Below are 16397 nucleotides of genomic sequence, written 5' to 3'. Positions count from 1 at the left end.
GTGTGTAGTGTGTGTGGTACAGTGTGTAGGTGTGTGTGTGGTACAGTGTAGGTCTTTGGGTTCAAGAAAAGCGCTATAGAAATATAATTTATTATTATTATATATTCTTGGTGTAAAGACCAGCATACCAGAGTCTCAGTGAACCTACCGATCAGCACAATGAGGCGAGGCCTCTCCCCGGGGCGAGGCAGATACTGTGTTACTTCTTCATAGATCAGGAACTCTTTGTGATTGGTGTCTGGAGTTTGAGGTTCTCCTGGTGAAGCTTGGCGATCTTTCCTGAGGCGGAAACTTCTGCGCAGGCTAGCTGCAGTCAAAGAAATACAAATGTAAGCTGAGCGGAGATACATACACCACATTTTATTGCAAATCACACAGATACAAAGAAACATATGTTGCTAGTTTAACTAACAGCAGACTGTAAATTCCATCAATGTTAACACACATTTCAGTAGTTTGAAACAAAGTATTTCTCACTGATTAAAAATGCCACAGACACGCAGAACAACACCGTTAGGAATCAGGAAGAGTACCTGAGTAAAAATCCCATGAGAGAGCATGGCCACAGAAGGCAGGCGCTGCCTTACTCTTGGGAGAAACTACAGCTCATATTAGACCATTTATTCACTCAGCTTAAATCTCACCAACAGAGAAGAAGCTTTGAAGCCATGCATGCTGCGTCTACCAAAAACCAACAAAGCACTTTAGCATGTAGCATGAGAAAGCCATTTGAGAAGCAGAGAGATATACGAGCTGGCATGAGATGCTAGAGAGACTGAAGAGGCTGTCGGGTCCGGCACAAAAAGCCACACTAAACAGTCCAAACACAGAAACTGCTGAGCGAGGGCATGAAGAAACACCGACAACACACAGGTATCACCTATCGTCCTGACATGTTTATGCAGAAAGATCAGTGACGACTAAAGCAGAAGGCCAGCAATGTTTCCCTTTACATCTACAGTTTTCACATCTTTGTCCATTCAAAATCATCACAGTTGTTTCACTGTAAAGGTATTTGCCTCCTATTTTTTGACCAATAAAGTAATGCAGCAGGACTATGTGGCCATACTAAGGAACAATAGTGATTTGAGCTTACACTTATGAGTAACATAACAAAGCTGATAAACAAATAAGTAATCAGTTCTAAGAATCTGGAGTGAAGCTGTGTATATGATTTTGGTTACAGTCATCACTCAGATGATTAATTAAGATGTGAAAATCAGGTCCAAGCTGTGGATGCTTTCAGGCCCAACACAAGCACATTAAGCCACGCCTAGATGGACAGAAAAGCTGGTGAAAGGCTAACGGCCCGTTCACACTACAGCTTCAAAAAAAGCTTGCCGACGGGCGTGTCTGAAGTCGACAACACGAATCTCCCGCCCCTGACACACAAGCAGCGGTTTGATTGGCTAGAGCTTGTACTGGCATATGATTTGATTGGCTGACGCTTCCACCAAAAGCTTCAGAAGCTTCAAAAGTTGAACATTGCTCAACTTTTGCAGCCTGAAACGCCAGGAAAGCTCCGCTCTGCTACCCACAATTCAGTTCGGCGAAAAGCGAGGCAACGTGACGTCACCCCATTCAAAGTGAATGGGCAGACGCGTTGGAAACCGTTTTTGAAGCTGTCGAAGCTGTAGTGTGGACGGGCCGTAACAGAGCGCTGAAGACATCAGTAGATCAGGTAAGGTGAGGGGAACAAACACATCTGTCAAGAGACGTTACATCTGGCGTTTAGTTCAAAATAGAGCATTCAGACTAAAGGCTTACTGTCCTACCCACTCAATCTAAGTAGGGCAAAGCAATCTACTATTACAGTTCATAGTGGGCTAAAACAAATTCCTGGTACAGTACAGTTGGCGAATTCGGTTGACAACTAAGGCATTTATTGTGGAAGAAAGAATGGTACTCATAAACCCTGAGAACCCCCGTCCTAAAGAAAGACATGGATTTGCACACAGACTGAGCAGAAATGTGATGCAGCAGTGATTAGTGTACACTCATAAATCATGGCTCCTCACCTGCGTCCTTTCCATTCAGAGTGCCCTCACTGTCACAGTCTTCTGCAGGACGCCATGCAGGACGAGAAGACAGGGTCAGAGGAGGTTCATGTGGAGGGGACTTTACACTCAAAACAAAGCAGGTTAAAGTGAAGTGACCACGCTAATAATATTTTGAGGCGACTGTAAAAAAGGTAAACATGGGGAAATGGAGGATCATTTTGTGTTTTGGGACTCGGGTGGGGTGATGATAGAATTTGATTTAGAAATTCTGACCATGTGTTCAATACATGGACGAGTGCTATTTTCTAACATGAAGTTTTGTCCACGTACCTCGCTCAGTCTGATCATCTGAGGTTAGCAATGCAAGGAATAACACAAAGCATATAGAGAGTGACAGAATATTACAAATGCTATACTGTGATATCACTGCTCTATGTGAACTGTGATCTAAATGTATGCTTCTTTTGTCTTGTAAATGTCACATCTAAACTGGATCTGAGCTAAGACATACTCAACATATCTGCTTCTACTTCCTTTGCATATTATCCTGAATCATTGTTACATTCAGTTCAAAGAGTATCACCTTAGAAACACATCACCTTAGAAACACATCTTTTTAGAGAACAAACAAGAAAGAAGTGATTTTGCAAGCAGCCGTTGTTTTTCAGACTACTTTGATTAACTGACTTTGAAATGGGATCAGGAAATGAAACAGTGGATTATGTATTTCTTTTAGAGATTAACCTCTGTTCTCTTTTTTTAATCTCTCTTTCTGCATCTCTTTGGCTAAATTACATTCAACAAGCAATATAAACTGTATCTGTGGTTCTAAGCCTATTGTACATTTATGGTTACACTGCAGGTTATTTGTGAAACGGGCTTACATGCAGGAGCTTTGGGGGACATAGGGGCTGGAAAAGAGCCTATTGTCCTCCTGTACCTCAGGCGCCTGGAAGGAAGAAAACAACAGAAAAAAAGTGAATTTCTCATCTAAAAAAATGCCACCTTGTCAGATATTTTTCAGATCCTTGACATAAAGTCTTTATCAGTTATTTATTTGACAGCAGAGATGACTACCTCTCCTGAAACTGTTTGGAGGGGATGAGAGCAGCGCGCAGGTTACAGTCGCCCATCCTCTTGGCCTGCCACCAGGTGGCGTCCTCCTGGCTCACAACCTGGAGGACGTCCCCCCTCTTGAAAGGAAGTCCCGCCTCCTGGCACGGCGTGGCCTTGTCCTCGTAGGGCGTGTAGTCAAACAAAGCCCGAAGGTAGACCTTTTGGGAGCAGGAATATTCTGTAACTTTAATAAATAAACATTTGGATTGTATGGGGGAATATAGATTTAGGATGAATGGGTCAGATAATGAGTCCTCACCCTGCTTTCCTTCAGCGTGTCTTCTTCTGCAACAGCTGGGATGATTTTCAGTGTGATGGAGCCTTGTGACTGGGACTGAACAAAAACAAAAACATCAGTGAATAATTGTAAAGAGTATGATGATATGACCCAAATCTTTTTCCCCCATTACCAGAATCTGACTAATTTCCTCTGGCTTTTTGTTGGTTATCAGGTTCCCATTGACCTCTCGCAGCTCATCCCCTATGTGCACCAGCCCTGGAAACACAAACACAGCACACACAAAAACAAGTCCGCTGAAAAAAAGCCTACCAGCCAAGCAAAACACAGCAAACATAATCCCAGTCTGTGGAGTAAAAGTACTTTTAGAGTTTGAGGCTCAGATATGAACCACAAATCACACAGTTGTCTGTTGGCATGAAGTTGATAACATCTCCATGGCTACAGCCCAAGCAACCCTCATTTGTAATCTGGAAATATGCAATCGTGTGGCACTAATCTCAAGGATTTGTTCTCTGTCGACAGTTCATAGGGGGTTGCACCACTTAATCTTCTCACTTCTCTGTCAGTGTCAGCAGAGATAAGGAAGTCCTGTTGAGTAGGAAGATTTAAGAGAAATAAAAAACATATTGCATTATGGTGTACGACGTTAACACAGTTCGACTCACCACTGCGGTCGGCTGCCCCCCCCCTCATGATCCTGGCCACGATCACAGCTCCTGTCACCTCGTCTCTGCGGATGGTCGCTCCCTGATGGAAAAGACGAAACGATGAATCAGGCTCGGCTGTATGTCATCTCCAGTTCACTGAGCCGATACAATCCTCTGGTACACGGTGAAAGACACTCCTCAAGTGCACATTGTTGGCTTTGGCAGGAATGATCAATAACCTGTTAGAGCAAATGCCAGAACCGTGTTACTGAATGTTTTAGATACTTGATTATCCGGATCACCTCCGTGTCTGTGCTTGATTTCTGCTGGCTACATTCACAAAAGAGGGTTCCTGTTAAAACCACCTAATAAGGGAAAATAGCAGATGTGTCCGACGGGTTAAATGTATTTGCTGTGAGGATTGGTGTATGTTGTATAGCATTACACACAGTCACACCATGGGGTTTTAAAGCTGCCCCATTAAAGTACATTGAGCTGTTAAAGCCACACCTGAGGGCACAACAATAATAATCGAAGGAAGGGCTCTTATTTAGAAATATCCTCTGGTGTGAGCAGGCCCTCACCAGCGGCTCTTTGTTCTTCACCAGACGCACGATCTTGACCGACTCTTCCTCCAGGTCGTCGTCCACGTCCTCCGGCAGTGGCGGCAGCACCGGGTCGAAGTTCTTTGGGCCACGGTGTCGTGGGCTGACAGCACCGCCTTATGAAGACAAATGCACAGAAGGTACAACTTTAGAGCCTGACACATATCCTACACGAGCTGGATTGCTTTAGGTTTCACAGATGTCATCCCTTTCCTATTCTCATAAAGCCAATACCTTGTAAATAATCATTTGATACGTGTAATTAGGCAGCTCCGAGTCTGGCGTTATGTAAAAGACGATCAATTTAGAGTCAAATCAGAGCAGCTCCGGCTGAAAGCTCAGAAAACCAGCACAATGAGATGATATCAAAAGGGGAGACACTGTCGAGCGTACATTACGTCGTGTAAGTGTGAGGAAGAAAACTAATGTGTGTGAGAGTACCTTGAGGTGAGGAGTGCTCAGCAGGAGGAGCAACTCTTTCTCATCGCCCTCGAGTGGACCGTTCTGAAGCTCTTCTGCCAGCTGAGGATACGAATGAGAACAACATTGCTTGAAATATTTCTATGTGTTGTGCCAAATCTTTTCATTAAACACATTTACTTAAGAAATGTGCATGTGCTGAGATGGATTGTGAATGTTTACTTTGACTTGGTGATGAAAGATTGCACTTACATCCTCGGCCAGACAGGTGGCGCTGTGGAGAACTGGAGTCGGGCTCTGTTTCTCATACTGCTTCAGTTTGTCATGAATCTGGAACGTACAACACACGCAAATATAATCAGATACACACATTTTAGGTTAAAACAAAGCCTGGATTTTCTACCATTATACATGTGAAGAGACACAAGTACTATGCTGTAGTATGTGAGTATGTAGCTTCTGGTAAAATAATCTAAAACTATATACAGTATATCTATGACAGGTCCGATTTGTGCACCCATGTCAAGTCTGGAAGATACTAGACACACATTCAGATGAATTTTTATTTGCAGCATTGCAGTTTTTTTTAAAGATGTTTAGGTTTTAATGCTAGACCTGACTAGATGTCCCTTTGTCCAACACAGTATTTCAGACATATCTGCTGTACCTTCATGAGGTAACTGAGACTCTTCTCACTGAAGACATTTCTGAGGAAGACCAGGTCCTCTTTGTGGTTGGCGTCAGGGTGGAGCTGAGAGGTGAGCAGGGCCAGAGTCTCATGCAGCCCTGAGTCATAAAAAACGGAAAGTTATTTATTAATCAGACATTCAAAAACCCATTCTCAGACAAGAGCTCCTGAAAAAATAAGCTTTCATATCATCAGAAAAGCATAACAAATCAAAAGAGATGAGTAATTGTTCATATTTTCAAATCTGTTTTGCATATTGAATGCATTTTAATCTTCTTCAGGGGTCATATGAATATGAGTAGGCATCAAGAACAAAGTTCTTGCTTTGATACGAGTTCATTAAAGTAATACCGGATTATCCTCTTTTGCTAACAGCCGAAAAACAAATGCTGCGTGGATAGACAAATCCAAGTCCTCGTGAAACATAAGAGGTTTCTCAATACTCAAATTTCCCCTCCTCGACTCCTCGGTCCTCCGGTAGTGACCGGGAAATGAATTTCAGCGCGCCATGTTGAAGGACATCTCATTTCTCTAAATGCACATCGAGGACCGAGGATCGAGCGTCCAGGAGGCTCTCTGGAGGAGCTCTAACCGAGGAGATACTGATGGTTCCTCCACGGCTCCTCCACGGATGCATTTCCGGGAACGGTGGAGGCGTGACGTGCATTCCCTGGATATTATTTTAGAAACTGCTTTCATCGCATCGCGATATTTCCATAGAGAACAGCTGTGAGGTCCGTGCAGAAAGCAGAGCAGTGTGTATAATATATATCACTCAGTATAACAGGCCTACTCTCTTTATTTGCTTTAGTTTAGTAGATATCTACAACAAAGAGTCATATTTTTCTAAACATTTAGTGCTTCACATAATAAAATACACAACGGCTGTAGCCTGATTATGCTTTAGGAGCTGTAGGTGTGTGTGGTACAGTGTGTAGGTGTGTGTTGTACAGTGTGTAGGTGTGTGTGTGGTACAGTGTGTAGGTGTGTGTGGTACAGTGTGTAGGTGTGTGTGTTGTACAGTGTGTAGCTGTGTGTGTGGTACAGTGTGTAGGTGTGTGTGTGGTACAGTGTGTAGGTGTGTGTGTGGTACACAGTGTGTAGGTGTGTGTGTGTACAGTGTGTAGGTGTGTGTGTGGTACAGTGTGTAGGTGTGTGTGTGTACAGTGTGTGTGTGGTACAGTGTGTAGGTGTGTGTGTGTGTGGTACAGTGTGTAGGTGTGTGTGTTGTACAGTGTGTAGGTGTGTGTGTGTGGTACAGTGTGTAGGTGTGTGTGTTGGTACAGTGTGTAGGTGTGTGTGGTACAGTGTGTAGGTGTGTGTGTGTGGTACAGTGTGTAGGTGTGTGTGGTACAGTGTGTAGGTTTGTGTGTTGTACAGTGTGTAGGTGTGTGTGTGGTACAGTGTGTAGGTGTGTGTGTGGTACAGTGTGTAGGTGTGTGTGTTGTACAGTGTGTAGGTGTGTGTGTGGTACAGTGTGTAGGTGTGTGTGTGGTACAGTGTGTAGGTGTGTGTGGTACAGTGTGTAGGTGTGTGTGTGGTACAGTGTGTAGGTGTGTGTGTGGTACAGTGTGTAGGTGTGTGTGTAGTACACAGTGTAGGTGTGTGTGTGGTACAGTGTGTAGGTGTGTGTGTGGTACAGTGTGTAGGTGTGTGTGTGGTACAGTGTGTAGGTGTGTGTGTGGTACAGTGTGTAGGTGTGTGTGTGGTACAGTGTGTAGGTGTGTGTGTGGTGCAGTGTGTAGCTGTGTGTGTGGTACACAGTGTGTAGGTGTGTGTGTGTGGTACAGTGTGTAGGTGTGTGTGTTGTACAGTGCTAGATGCAGAGGACAGACGGGTCTCAGTTGGTTTAGTGTCCTCTGCTTACTTTTAATACTTGTACAACTTTTGGCCCGTAATTTCAATTCCGCATTTCAGCGACCAGAGAGAGGGGGGGATATATCCAGTCTCTGATTGTGTTACGTTATTATGAGAGTGCTGAGAGGGAGGCCAGGAACCAATGGGTGTGTGTGTGTGTGTGTGTGTGTGTGTGTGTGTGTGTGTGTGTGTGTGTGTGTCCGCATCTGTAGCCTGTTTTTGTCTCATTATACCGCACTCTCAATGAAATCAAAGTAAATATATAAGTGGTCATGAACACATCTGTCCATCAGACAGAGGGCTGCTGTGCCTCCTGTCATCATTAATGGAAGTCTCTTTAAAATGACCGCTCAGAGGAGAGGAGTTCTCATTTCTCTAAACCGCCTGCTGCTTCCTCTCCTCGGCTCCCCTCCTCAGTCCTCCGCTCGCATCTCCTGTGGGTGGGACTAAGTCTCGAGGATAGGAGTCGAGGAGGGGAGTCGAGGAGGGGAAATTTAAGAATTGAGAAGCCTCTAAAGACTTCCTGAAATTCAAAACATTTCCTCTTTTGTTTATTCCTCCAACATTTGAATTTTTTTACTTATTTTCCATACTATAGCCAAAGATTTGAGAGAAACTACACATCTAACTTTGATGTATTGAATGTTGTTGGAAGTCGTTAAATCTAAAAGATGTGTAAAACTCACAGAAAGGTTTTTGTATTAAAACTTCTGTTTGGTGCTGATGAAGTTTCTAATTAAAACATTCTTAATATATTCTCTGTTTAACCCCCCTGGAAAAAAAGCTAGATATTTTAGCACTTGCATTATTTAGAAGCATATACTGTATATCAAATAGAATCACTAACAATGAAAAAAACGCGATCACGTGTCTGAACGTACCTGTGTTTGCAGACACGATGGGCATGGCTTCATCCAGAGGAGGCAGGAGGGTGCAGAGAGAGAGGAAGGGGGGGGTGGGGGGAACTAAAGCCGGGGCACGCTCTCCACTCCTCTGTCTTCCACGTATGGCTAATGTGAAAAATCACAGCTGGAAACAGAAAAATACACACAGTGAAAAAAGTGGATTAAATTAAGATTTCTCCGAATTTAGGACCTTTTTTGGTTTTTCAAATATTAAATCTAAAACTACACAAGGTTGAGTATTTTTGACAAAACAAATATTTGAAGACCGACCTCTGGTGATGCCGATGGAGAACACATGAGGTTATACAAATATAGCTCACTTGTAAAGCATATATTTTCTCATTAAGAATGACTTCCTTATTTAAACACATCTTGAAAGGGAAGCCGGCCAGCCGTGAGCCGTCCATTACAATAATGAAGTTTCAATATAATGACTAGCTGCTTTCATTACTGAGCCATGGCACATTCATTTTAAAATGAAGATAGTGAGGCTCAACCATTTTGTCCAATAGGATGCTTCACCTCGTTTATCACCATGGCAATCCTGTAGTGCCAAATACTGATGACTCCCTGCTTTCACATTTCAATAGCCTCCCTGAATAGATCAATTAAATGATTAGGTCCCATTATACACTTGGGTTGGTATTGTGTGCGGTGAAGCATGTAGCTTCGATCTGCCATCAATTTAACATTTCCATTAGGATCTTAGATTTCTGAAATCAGTTGTTTTGGATAAGAGAAGATATATTGATCTGTGAAGGGAAAGGGCCCGTTACTCCTATCCATGTGCATACATTATTATTTAATTTAACAAAAGTACAATAACATTATTCAGTAAAGATATATTGGCACCTTGATGTTTATGTAAACATAGTAATCGTTTTCTAATTTTACATTTGTTGATTTGACGACATTTACATTACATGTAAGCGACTAACTTCAGTACTGTGGACAATCCCCACAGGAGCAATTTGGGGTGAAGTGTCTTGCCCAGGGACACAACCACATGCTGACTGCAGTGGGACTCGATCTTGCTATCCCCTGATTAAAAGTCCAGCACTCTATCCACTGAACCACAGCCTCCCTTATGGTTATCATATATTAAATATATTTTGTTGAAGGTTATTTACCGGACAAAACAAATAATGTGAAGTTGTTATCTTCCAGAAAATTGCGCTCTAATTAAAAAATATATAACTGTATAAGAAGTATGACTTTGCTAGCTTTTTAAAATCAGTCTTGTAGGACCGGTCCTTTATTTCAATTACTTGAACAGTCTTAACATCATTTTATTTTAAAGCATAATTCCCCTGAGAGGTAACTGGTTTTCGCAGGTGTAATGACATTAACCAATCAAAAGGTAGCTAACATTTTACAGATTAAAGTGAAAAGGTTGCCTTTCTTTGAACGCTGCACATGTTCCTCCGCAGCTGGCAGGGTGAAGACTGATCTAGATTTTAATGAACAGTCCGCGGAGTTAATCATGTGAAACAGCAATTTGTTCTTCACCTGCTCCAACCCTTAAACTTATTCTGGCGCAGTAATAACACTATAAATCATGTCTTTACCATCTAGTGGCTGATTTTCTGCTCTAGTGATGTTGAGTTCTTATTCCTGCAGACATAAAATCTATGTCTACACATTTCCTTTTTTTCCAGACCTCTTTCTAAATGTAAACATTACTTTTGTAAAATAAAGTCTGTTTTCCACCTACAGTCCACATGGTGGTCTGTGTGAAACAAACAGAAAGTGTCAGTCTGTGTTTGCTCTGAAAGCAACATTTACTCTGAGATTGAAATAAGAAAACAATTCAGCAGCGTGTTCTGGCTCAGGTTTGACATCTACAATCACCACAAACACGCTTCAAGCCAGAAGTTGTCAATGTAACAATCTGTCAAATGTATTTACTGCTCAAGACAAATGGGTGAAAATATCAGCCTGGTGAGTTTCTTATTGTAGATCAGACAGTGATTGTTTGTTGCTGTAGAGGTCTGTCTGTGAATACCACACAGCAGTTAAAAAAAAAAATACTACTTTGCTTATTTTCAGTAATCCTGTGTCAACATCTTTGCCAAATGTATCAAAAAAGTTATTCACAACTGTCTTACGATAATTACATGCTATTTTCTATGATCAAAATGTCCCCTGATGGGCTGGTAACAACAGAAAAAGAAAAAGCTGCCAAGCGTTTTTCTGATTTGGAAAGTAAAAGTGTCTGGAGGGGCAGGACGGCAATTACAATAAACAGAGACAAGTAAAACAATCATTAGATCGATGAGTGGTTATGAAAAATAATCATTGTAAGCTGCTTCGAGGCCATTACACATTGTAATCGACTGTTACTGCAGTCCATCAGCAGCGTGTTGATATTGATAGCACCATAGCAAACATGTGAGATAAAAATTACCTTCCATACGACTTACTGGAAGATGAACGGGTCATAAATCGTATTTTTGCCTTTCGTTCAGCGGTGTCGACAAACAAAATATATATGAATTCAAACAAATTATGATTATGTTTGAATTAGACTTATTTCCCCTGCCTTAACGGTCACCTATTATGCAAAATCCACTTTTTTAGGTCTTTTCTACATAAACATGTGTCCCCTCTGCGTAAAGTGACTCTGAAAGTTTCAGGAAAGATTCGCTCACTTTTTGTCCTGATCCATTTCTATAAAAACCTGTCTGAAAATAAGCTGATCAGATTTTGGCCACTTTATGATGTCATAACAATCTTTTGGCTTGAGTAACCATTAGCCAATCATCAACCAGGGTAACCCCCCCCGCCCCCACCTTATCACCTGAATCTCCTCCAAGAGCACCATTGTGTTCTTTTTAACCAAATCTCTCTCAGAGGGCCGTGGGGAGGGGCTCCTTATTTTCATCTGAAGTAACAGACAGAGAATCAGCACTTTTGAAACAGGGCTGAAACAGAGGGGATTATGGGTAATGCTGCAATGATCTGTTTGGTGTTTGGAGCCAAACACTTCAGAGACATGTTTGTTATATATCTGAGACCTGTAATATATTGATGAAAAACAGTATAAGAGGGGACCTTTAAAACGGAAAGCTGTTTTTTGCCATTTGTCGGCCATTGCTCGATCCCTCTCTCCATTGAGAGAACTTGGTCTTCACAACAAAGCTGACAGTTTGGGTTAAATCCCTCGCTGCTCCTGGTGAGCCTCCCTCTCTACACACTTGGCCAGCGTTCCTGACCTTCTTTCTCTCTGCCTTTTCCTCCCTCCATCCGCCTCTCTCTCTCTAATTACAAGAGGCTGAGAAGAGCTTAAGACCGGCGTCGCTCTGTTTTTTTTTATGTCACTCACTGAGTCTAAAATACTTAAGGTTACCACCATATGGTGGCATTATCTATCCTCTCCTTGAATTAAGACAGCAAAGCTGGCGGGTTGTGCATCACTGAGGATTTCAGTGAACACAATGAAGCAGATTAGAAAGAAAGATCAGCAGAGAAACTGAGAAGCAGCGAAGGCAGCCGGGGCAATACTGAAAAGCATTTACCTTCGCTTTTATAAACAGAAAGAAAATCATTTAAAAATGTACTTTATAGCAAGAATAACTCGTCAGCAAATAACTGATTTGGTAATCGACAGAAAATCTATCTTTTAGAGACATTTGTTCATTTTGTTGAGCTCAATTCTGTTACAGTTATAAACAAAGACATTTCAGTAACATTTATAAAAAGACAAGTCAGTGTCGTCCTTGCTGTAAGACATGCTATCATCTTGATTTGAAAGGAGTACAATATTTTGATTTGTTTGGAAGAATCGTTACAGGAAAATTATTAGCCTGATTTTTATTCAACTTTGGCGTATGTCAAAAAAAGGAACAAGTACATATTTGTGCATAGAGACAAATAACTTCTCACTTTTGTTAACATTACAAGAATGGGCACGTCTTTGGCGGAGGTCATGCACACTACCTGTCCTTCTAGTTCATTATTTGTTAGCCTGCCTTTTACATCATTTGCATAAAGATTGAATTATTCATGATTTGTTGACTCCAATTGTCAAGTTGATCTTTTTAACCATCTCAGTAACGTCCGTAGGGGAGAGGGATCTGCTCAAGGAGACGTCAACAAGCAGGCTGTTGCATCCTAAACTATTTCCGTCTTTCTCACCCTCATGATCTTGTTTACCTTCGGAACATTTCAAAGATTCGTCCCATGCTTTCCCTAGCTGATGCTGAAACTTTAGTCCATGCTTTCGTTTCATCTTGGTTGGACTACTGCAATTCACTTTTCTCCGGGCTACCAAAATCAACAACCGCCAAAAACAAACTACAACTGGTTCAAAACACAGCTGCCAGGATATTAACCAGAACATTTGATCATATCACCCCTGTTCTCATTTCATTGGCTCCTGATTCAAATAAGATCAGACTTCAATATTTTACTGTTAACCTTTAAAATCTTACATGGACTAGCTATCATCATTAATTACCCCACGAATATCTACCAGGCTCCCACGATCACATAATGCCAGTCTCCTTTCCATCCCCAGAATAAAAAAAAAATCATCCGTAGGTGATTGACTCCTTTAAAAGCAAACCCAAAATCTGTTTTCCTTGTCAACTCATTTCCATCACCTAGCTTCCATTAGCATCACTTCAGTCACATGCGTTCATCACATGGCAATACTTATGTTGTTGTATAATGTTTTTATAATTTTCATGCTATGACGTTTGTATTTAGTTTTTGTCTTTGCTTTTGTTCGCTTTGTACAGACCTTTGAGGCATTTCTTGTGATTTGGGGCTATAATAAATGTTGATTTGATTTGATGTACCACTACACATCCTAATGCCTCACCAGCATTGTGATAAAAGAGCTTTCATGTTTCTCCTCATGGGTTTTCCATTGCTGGTGCTCACATTAGCTGTGCCGGATTATAACAACGCTTCATATTCACATGTCTCCTCTTATGACTGACAGTAAATCCTCACTGATTGTTCCTTTAATGCTCTGTCTGAGTTTTGAACTTTTTCTCTCCGTCTGCCTCGTTGTTATTTTATCCAAACAAATCCTACTACTGAACGAGGCACAATCTACAATCACGTCTGCGTAGTACTTTATTTAACAGGCATTGCTTTCGCAGAGCTTAACCTTATGCCACTGTCCTCTCTCTACTCGCACACAAACATGAACGCCACCTGTTTTCCAGACTTTTTTCCTGTTGGACGTCCCGAGAGGGAGCCAGAGGGGCGAGGTCATCGACGCTCTGCTGATGCCATCTGCCCATCCCCTGTGTGTGTGTGTGTGTGTGTGTGTGTGTGTGTGTGTGTGTGTGTGTGTGTGTGTGTGTGTGTGTGTGTGTGTCCATCCTTCACCTTTGATGCCACCCACATGTCTGATTCGACAGATTTCATTCCAATATCCATTTAGGAAAAGCTGTACACTCATAAGTGTATTACTGTAATCTATAGCAACTACCCAAAAGAGGTACAGCCATACAACATAATGTTCCCTGTGCTATTTGAAAAGTGGAAAAGTTTAATACGAATATGAAATGTTAGAGAATACATCTCAGAGCTCAAGGTGATATCGTCAATCTTGGGTGTTTAAATAACATTAAATAATATCAGAATAACTTCAGAATATCATATCATAATGTTTCTTTGGACCCTAATACAATACTTTGATATCACAAAGCCTGCAACAATAGAACTTTGATTTGATTAAGTTGCGGTTGTTATGTGTCATGGGAATTTCACAAATCAATATATCCTTACAATCCTACTTACATTTCTTGTTTGAGTTCAACAAAAACTAAAATATGTTAAGTTTTAAGGATATATTAAAAAAAGATCCAGAGTCTCTTATTGGCAAAGCCTGGATCTTATTTGGTATGTTTCCACTGTTTTTGCTTGATAAAGACTAACACAAATTACAAATGAGCTGCCTATTTTCCCTTGAAATCCACTAATTGCTTAATCCTAAAGTCTGTCCGTTAACAGCTGTAACTGTGTGTAGGGTCACAAAAAAGGAAGTTTATCTAATGCTAGCCTGAAAGAGATTTACTTTTTAATTGTGCTAGAAATAAAATATAATATATTGCAGAGGAGGTCAAGAGCAGCTTTATAGAAGCTTATAAGAAAAACATCTCTTCAGTACACCTTCAACTCGCCCACTCACAGCTGGATTTAAAAAAAAGAATCTCTTCTAGATATTGAATTTGGCTCTCAGTCTGAGGGAAAATTGAGTGTCTCATTTCAAGATTTCAACAGCCAAATAGGTTTTTAGGTGGAGGGGGAGGGCCTTGACATGCTCGTTTATAAAATGCCAATCTGGCTTGGAGGGGGGCCAGACTTCAGAGGCTTTTTGACTGATAGCTGATGTTAACTCCCACTAAGCCTATAATGACAAGTGTAAATGTACTGGGTGTGACACATGACTGAAAAAAAGTCCTCCTTATAATCAATTAATCTGATTTACTCGCATTAAAAACACCATATTGTTTACCATACTGTATGGGGAAATAAATAACCATAAACAAAATATAAGTTCCTATTCCCTTCCTATCTACTTAAACTCTGTTTAAAAACCCTGTGTATAAACCCTGACCTTCATTGTATTTCTCTAATCCTCAGCACACCAAAAGGAGCCATAACCATTTAACACAATCCAGCAGCAAAGCGTGACCAGGTCAATTTATCAGGAGATACATTAAAAAAGGGGCTAGTAAGGTCATTTTTTGTCATTTAATTAGCTCAAACGTCACATTTAAATGTACTTTACTTGGATATTGCAGTCTGTCTTGGTGCATGTCATGACCACAATGGCCTCTTCTACGCCATATATGGTGTCTGCAATCAATCACAGGTGATGCTCAGCCCTCATTAACATGCAGCACAGACAGGCCACATGGTTTTACTCGGGAATGTAAAAAAAAGATCCCTTAGTGAAGAAAAAACAGAATAGGTTTGTTTTTATTTTCTGTGCTAATTAGTGCTACCTGTGAATGTCTCTGGAGCTGTTAATTTCTCTTTGTCAGAAACACATGAAGTTCAATCATTGCACGTAAAAGCATCCTTACCTTGCTGAGGCTCCTCTGAAATTCCGCGTGCTTTTTTAACCCCACGCCGTCTCTCTTTATATCCCGAGCGTGTTTTCTTTAGTTTCTTTATTTCTCTGTGTATTTCTGTTTAGTGCGTCTTCGGCTGAGTGGTTTTATTTCTCGGCTCCATCCAGTGTGTCTCTCAATGCGCCGCCCCTTCCCTCCCTCAGTCAGGCTGTGGGTCTGCTGCATTCAGGAACTCCTCGTAATCTCTAACATCCAAGGTTCCCTGATGGAAATACACTAACACTGCTTGTTGCTGAAGGGGGAAATTAGGAGAAAATGTGCGTTTGATAAGGAAGTTCGAAACACTAACGTACAATATAATTTATCTTGCTGTGTAAATCTTTGAATAATTGTATTTATGTGAGGTACGTAGGGGCTACTTTTTGCCAATTATTTTGGTTATAGCCTACTGGTTTCAATTGTTGGATATTCTGAAAATAAAAAAGGTTTGTTGCTGGTTTTAAAACACGCTACAACTGAGGACTGAACCAAATGTTAAAATAGGGTAGATTTTATGGAAAGTCATACTTTTGACTGAATTTTCAAATGTTCCTGGCTCCCATATAAAACAATGAAATGATGGAAAACCAATCACCGTAAATCTTAGGGTATGCTTAAATGGATTAGGAAATGTACATACACAGTAAGGATTCAGCCATGTTACTGTACATGTTGCATACAGTCTATGGTTGCACTTCTATCCTTCGTTGTATTACACATTGTTATACAAAATAAAACTCTTTCTGCCCTGACCCTTGTATTCACACTGATACAAAATAAAACACGTTCTCACCATTCAGGAATCATGAAAATCTCATTGTTGGATCATTCGGAGAACTGAG

The 16397-nt window shown here is 41.1% G+C and overlaps 1 protein-coding gene across 1 annotated transcript in view; it reads right to left on the bottom strand.

The window, feature by feature from the left end:
- The window catches only part of mpp3b (MAGUK p55 scaffold protein 3b), an 18604-nt gene extending 2924 nt beyond the window's left edge, over positions 1 to 15680 (bottom strand). Inside the window, 16 exon segments of the mRNA XM_010780525.1 lie at positions 149 to 307; positions 534 to 599; positions 2019 to 2060; positions 2331 to 2348; positions 2885 to 2949; positions 3078 to 3274; positions 3376 to 3450; positions 3527 to 3612; positions 4023 to 4104; positions 4589 to 4695; positions 4698 to 4725; positions 5051 to 5131; positions 5282 to 5359; positions 5697 to 5815; positions 8456 to 8603; positions 15529 to 15680. Coding sequence (XP_010778827.1) covers positions 149 to 307; positions 534 to 599; positions 2019 to 2060; positions 2331 to 2348; positions 2885 to 2949; positions 3078 to 3274; positions 3376 to 3450; positions 3527 to 3612; positions 4023 to 4104; positions 4589 to 4695; positions 4698 to 4725; positions 5051 to 5131; positions 5282 to 5359; positions 5697 to 5815; positions 8456 to 8480 — 1228 coding nt within the window. The 5' untranslated portion in view covers positions 8481 to 8603; positions 15529 to 15680.
- Positions 15681 to 16397: the final 717 nt, after the last annotated feature.

This window comes from Notothenia coriiceps, unplaced genomic scaffold, assembly GCF_000735185.1.
Source record: "Notothenia coriiceps isolate Sejong01 unplaced genomic scaffold, NC01 NC01_scaffold00022018, whole genome shotgun sequence".
NCBI lineage: Eukaryota > Metazoa > Chordata > Actinopteri > Perciformes > Nototheniidae > Notothenia > Notothenia coriiceps.
Note: the sequence above shows the minus strand (reverse complement) of the source record. Positions and strands in the feature narration are given on the sequence as shown.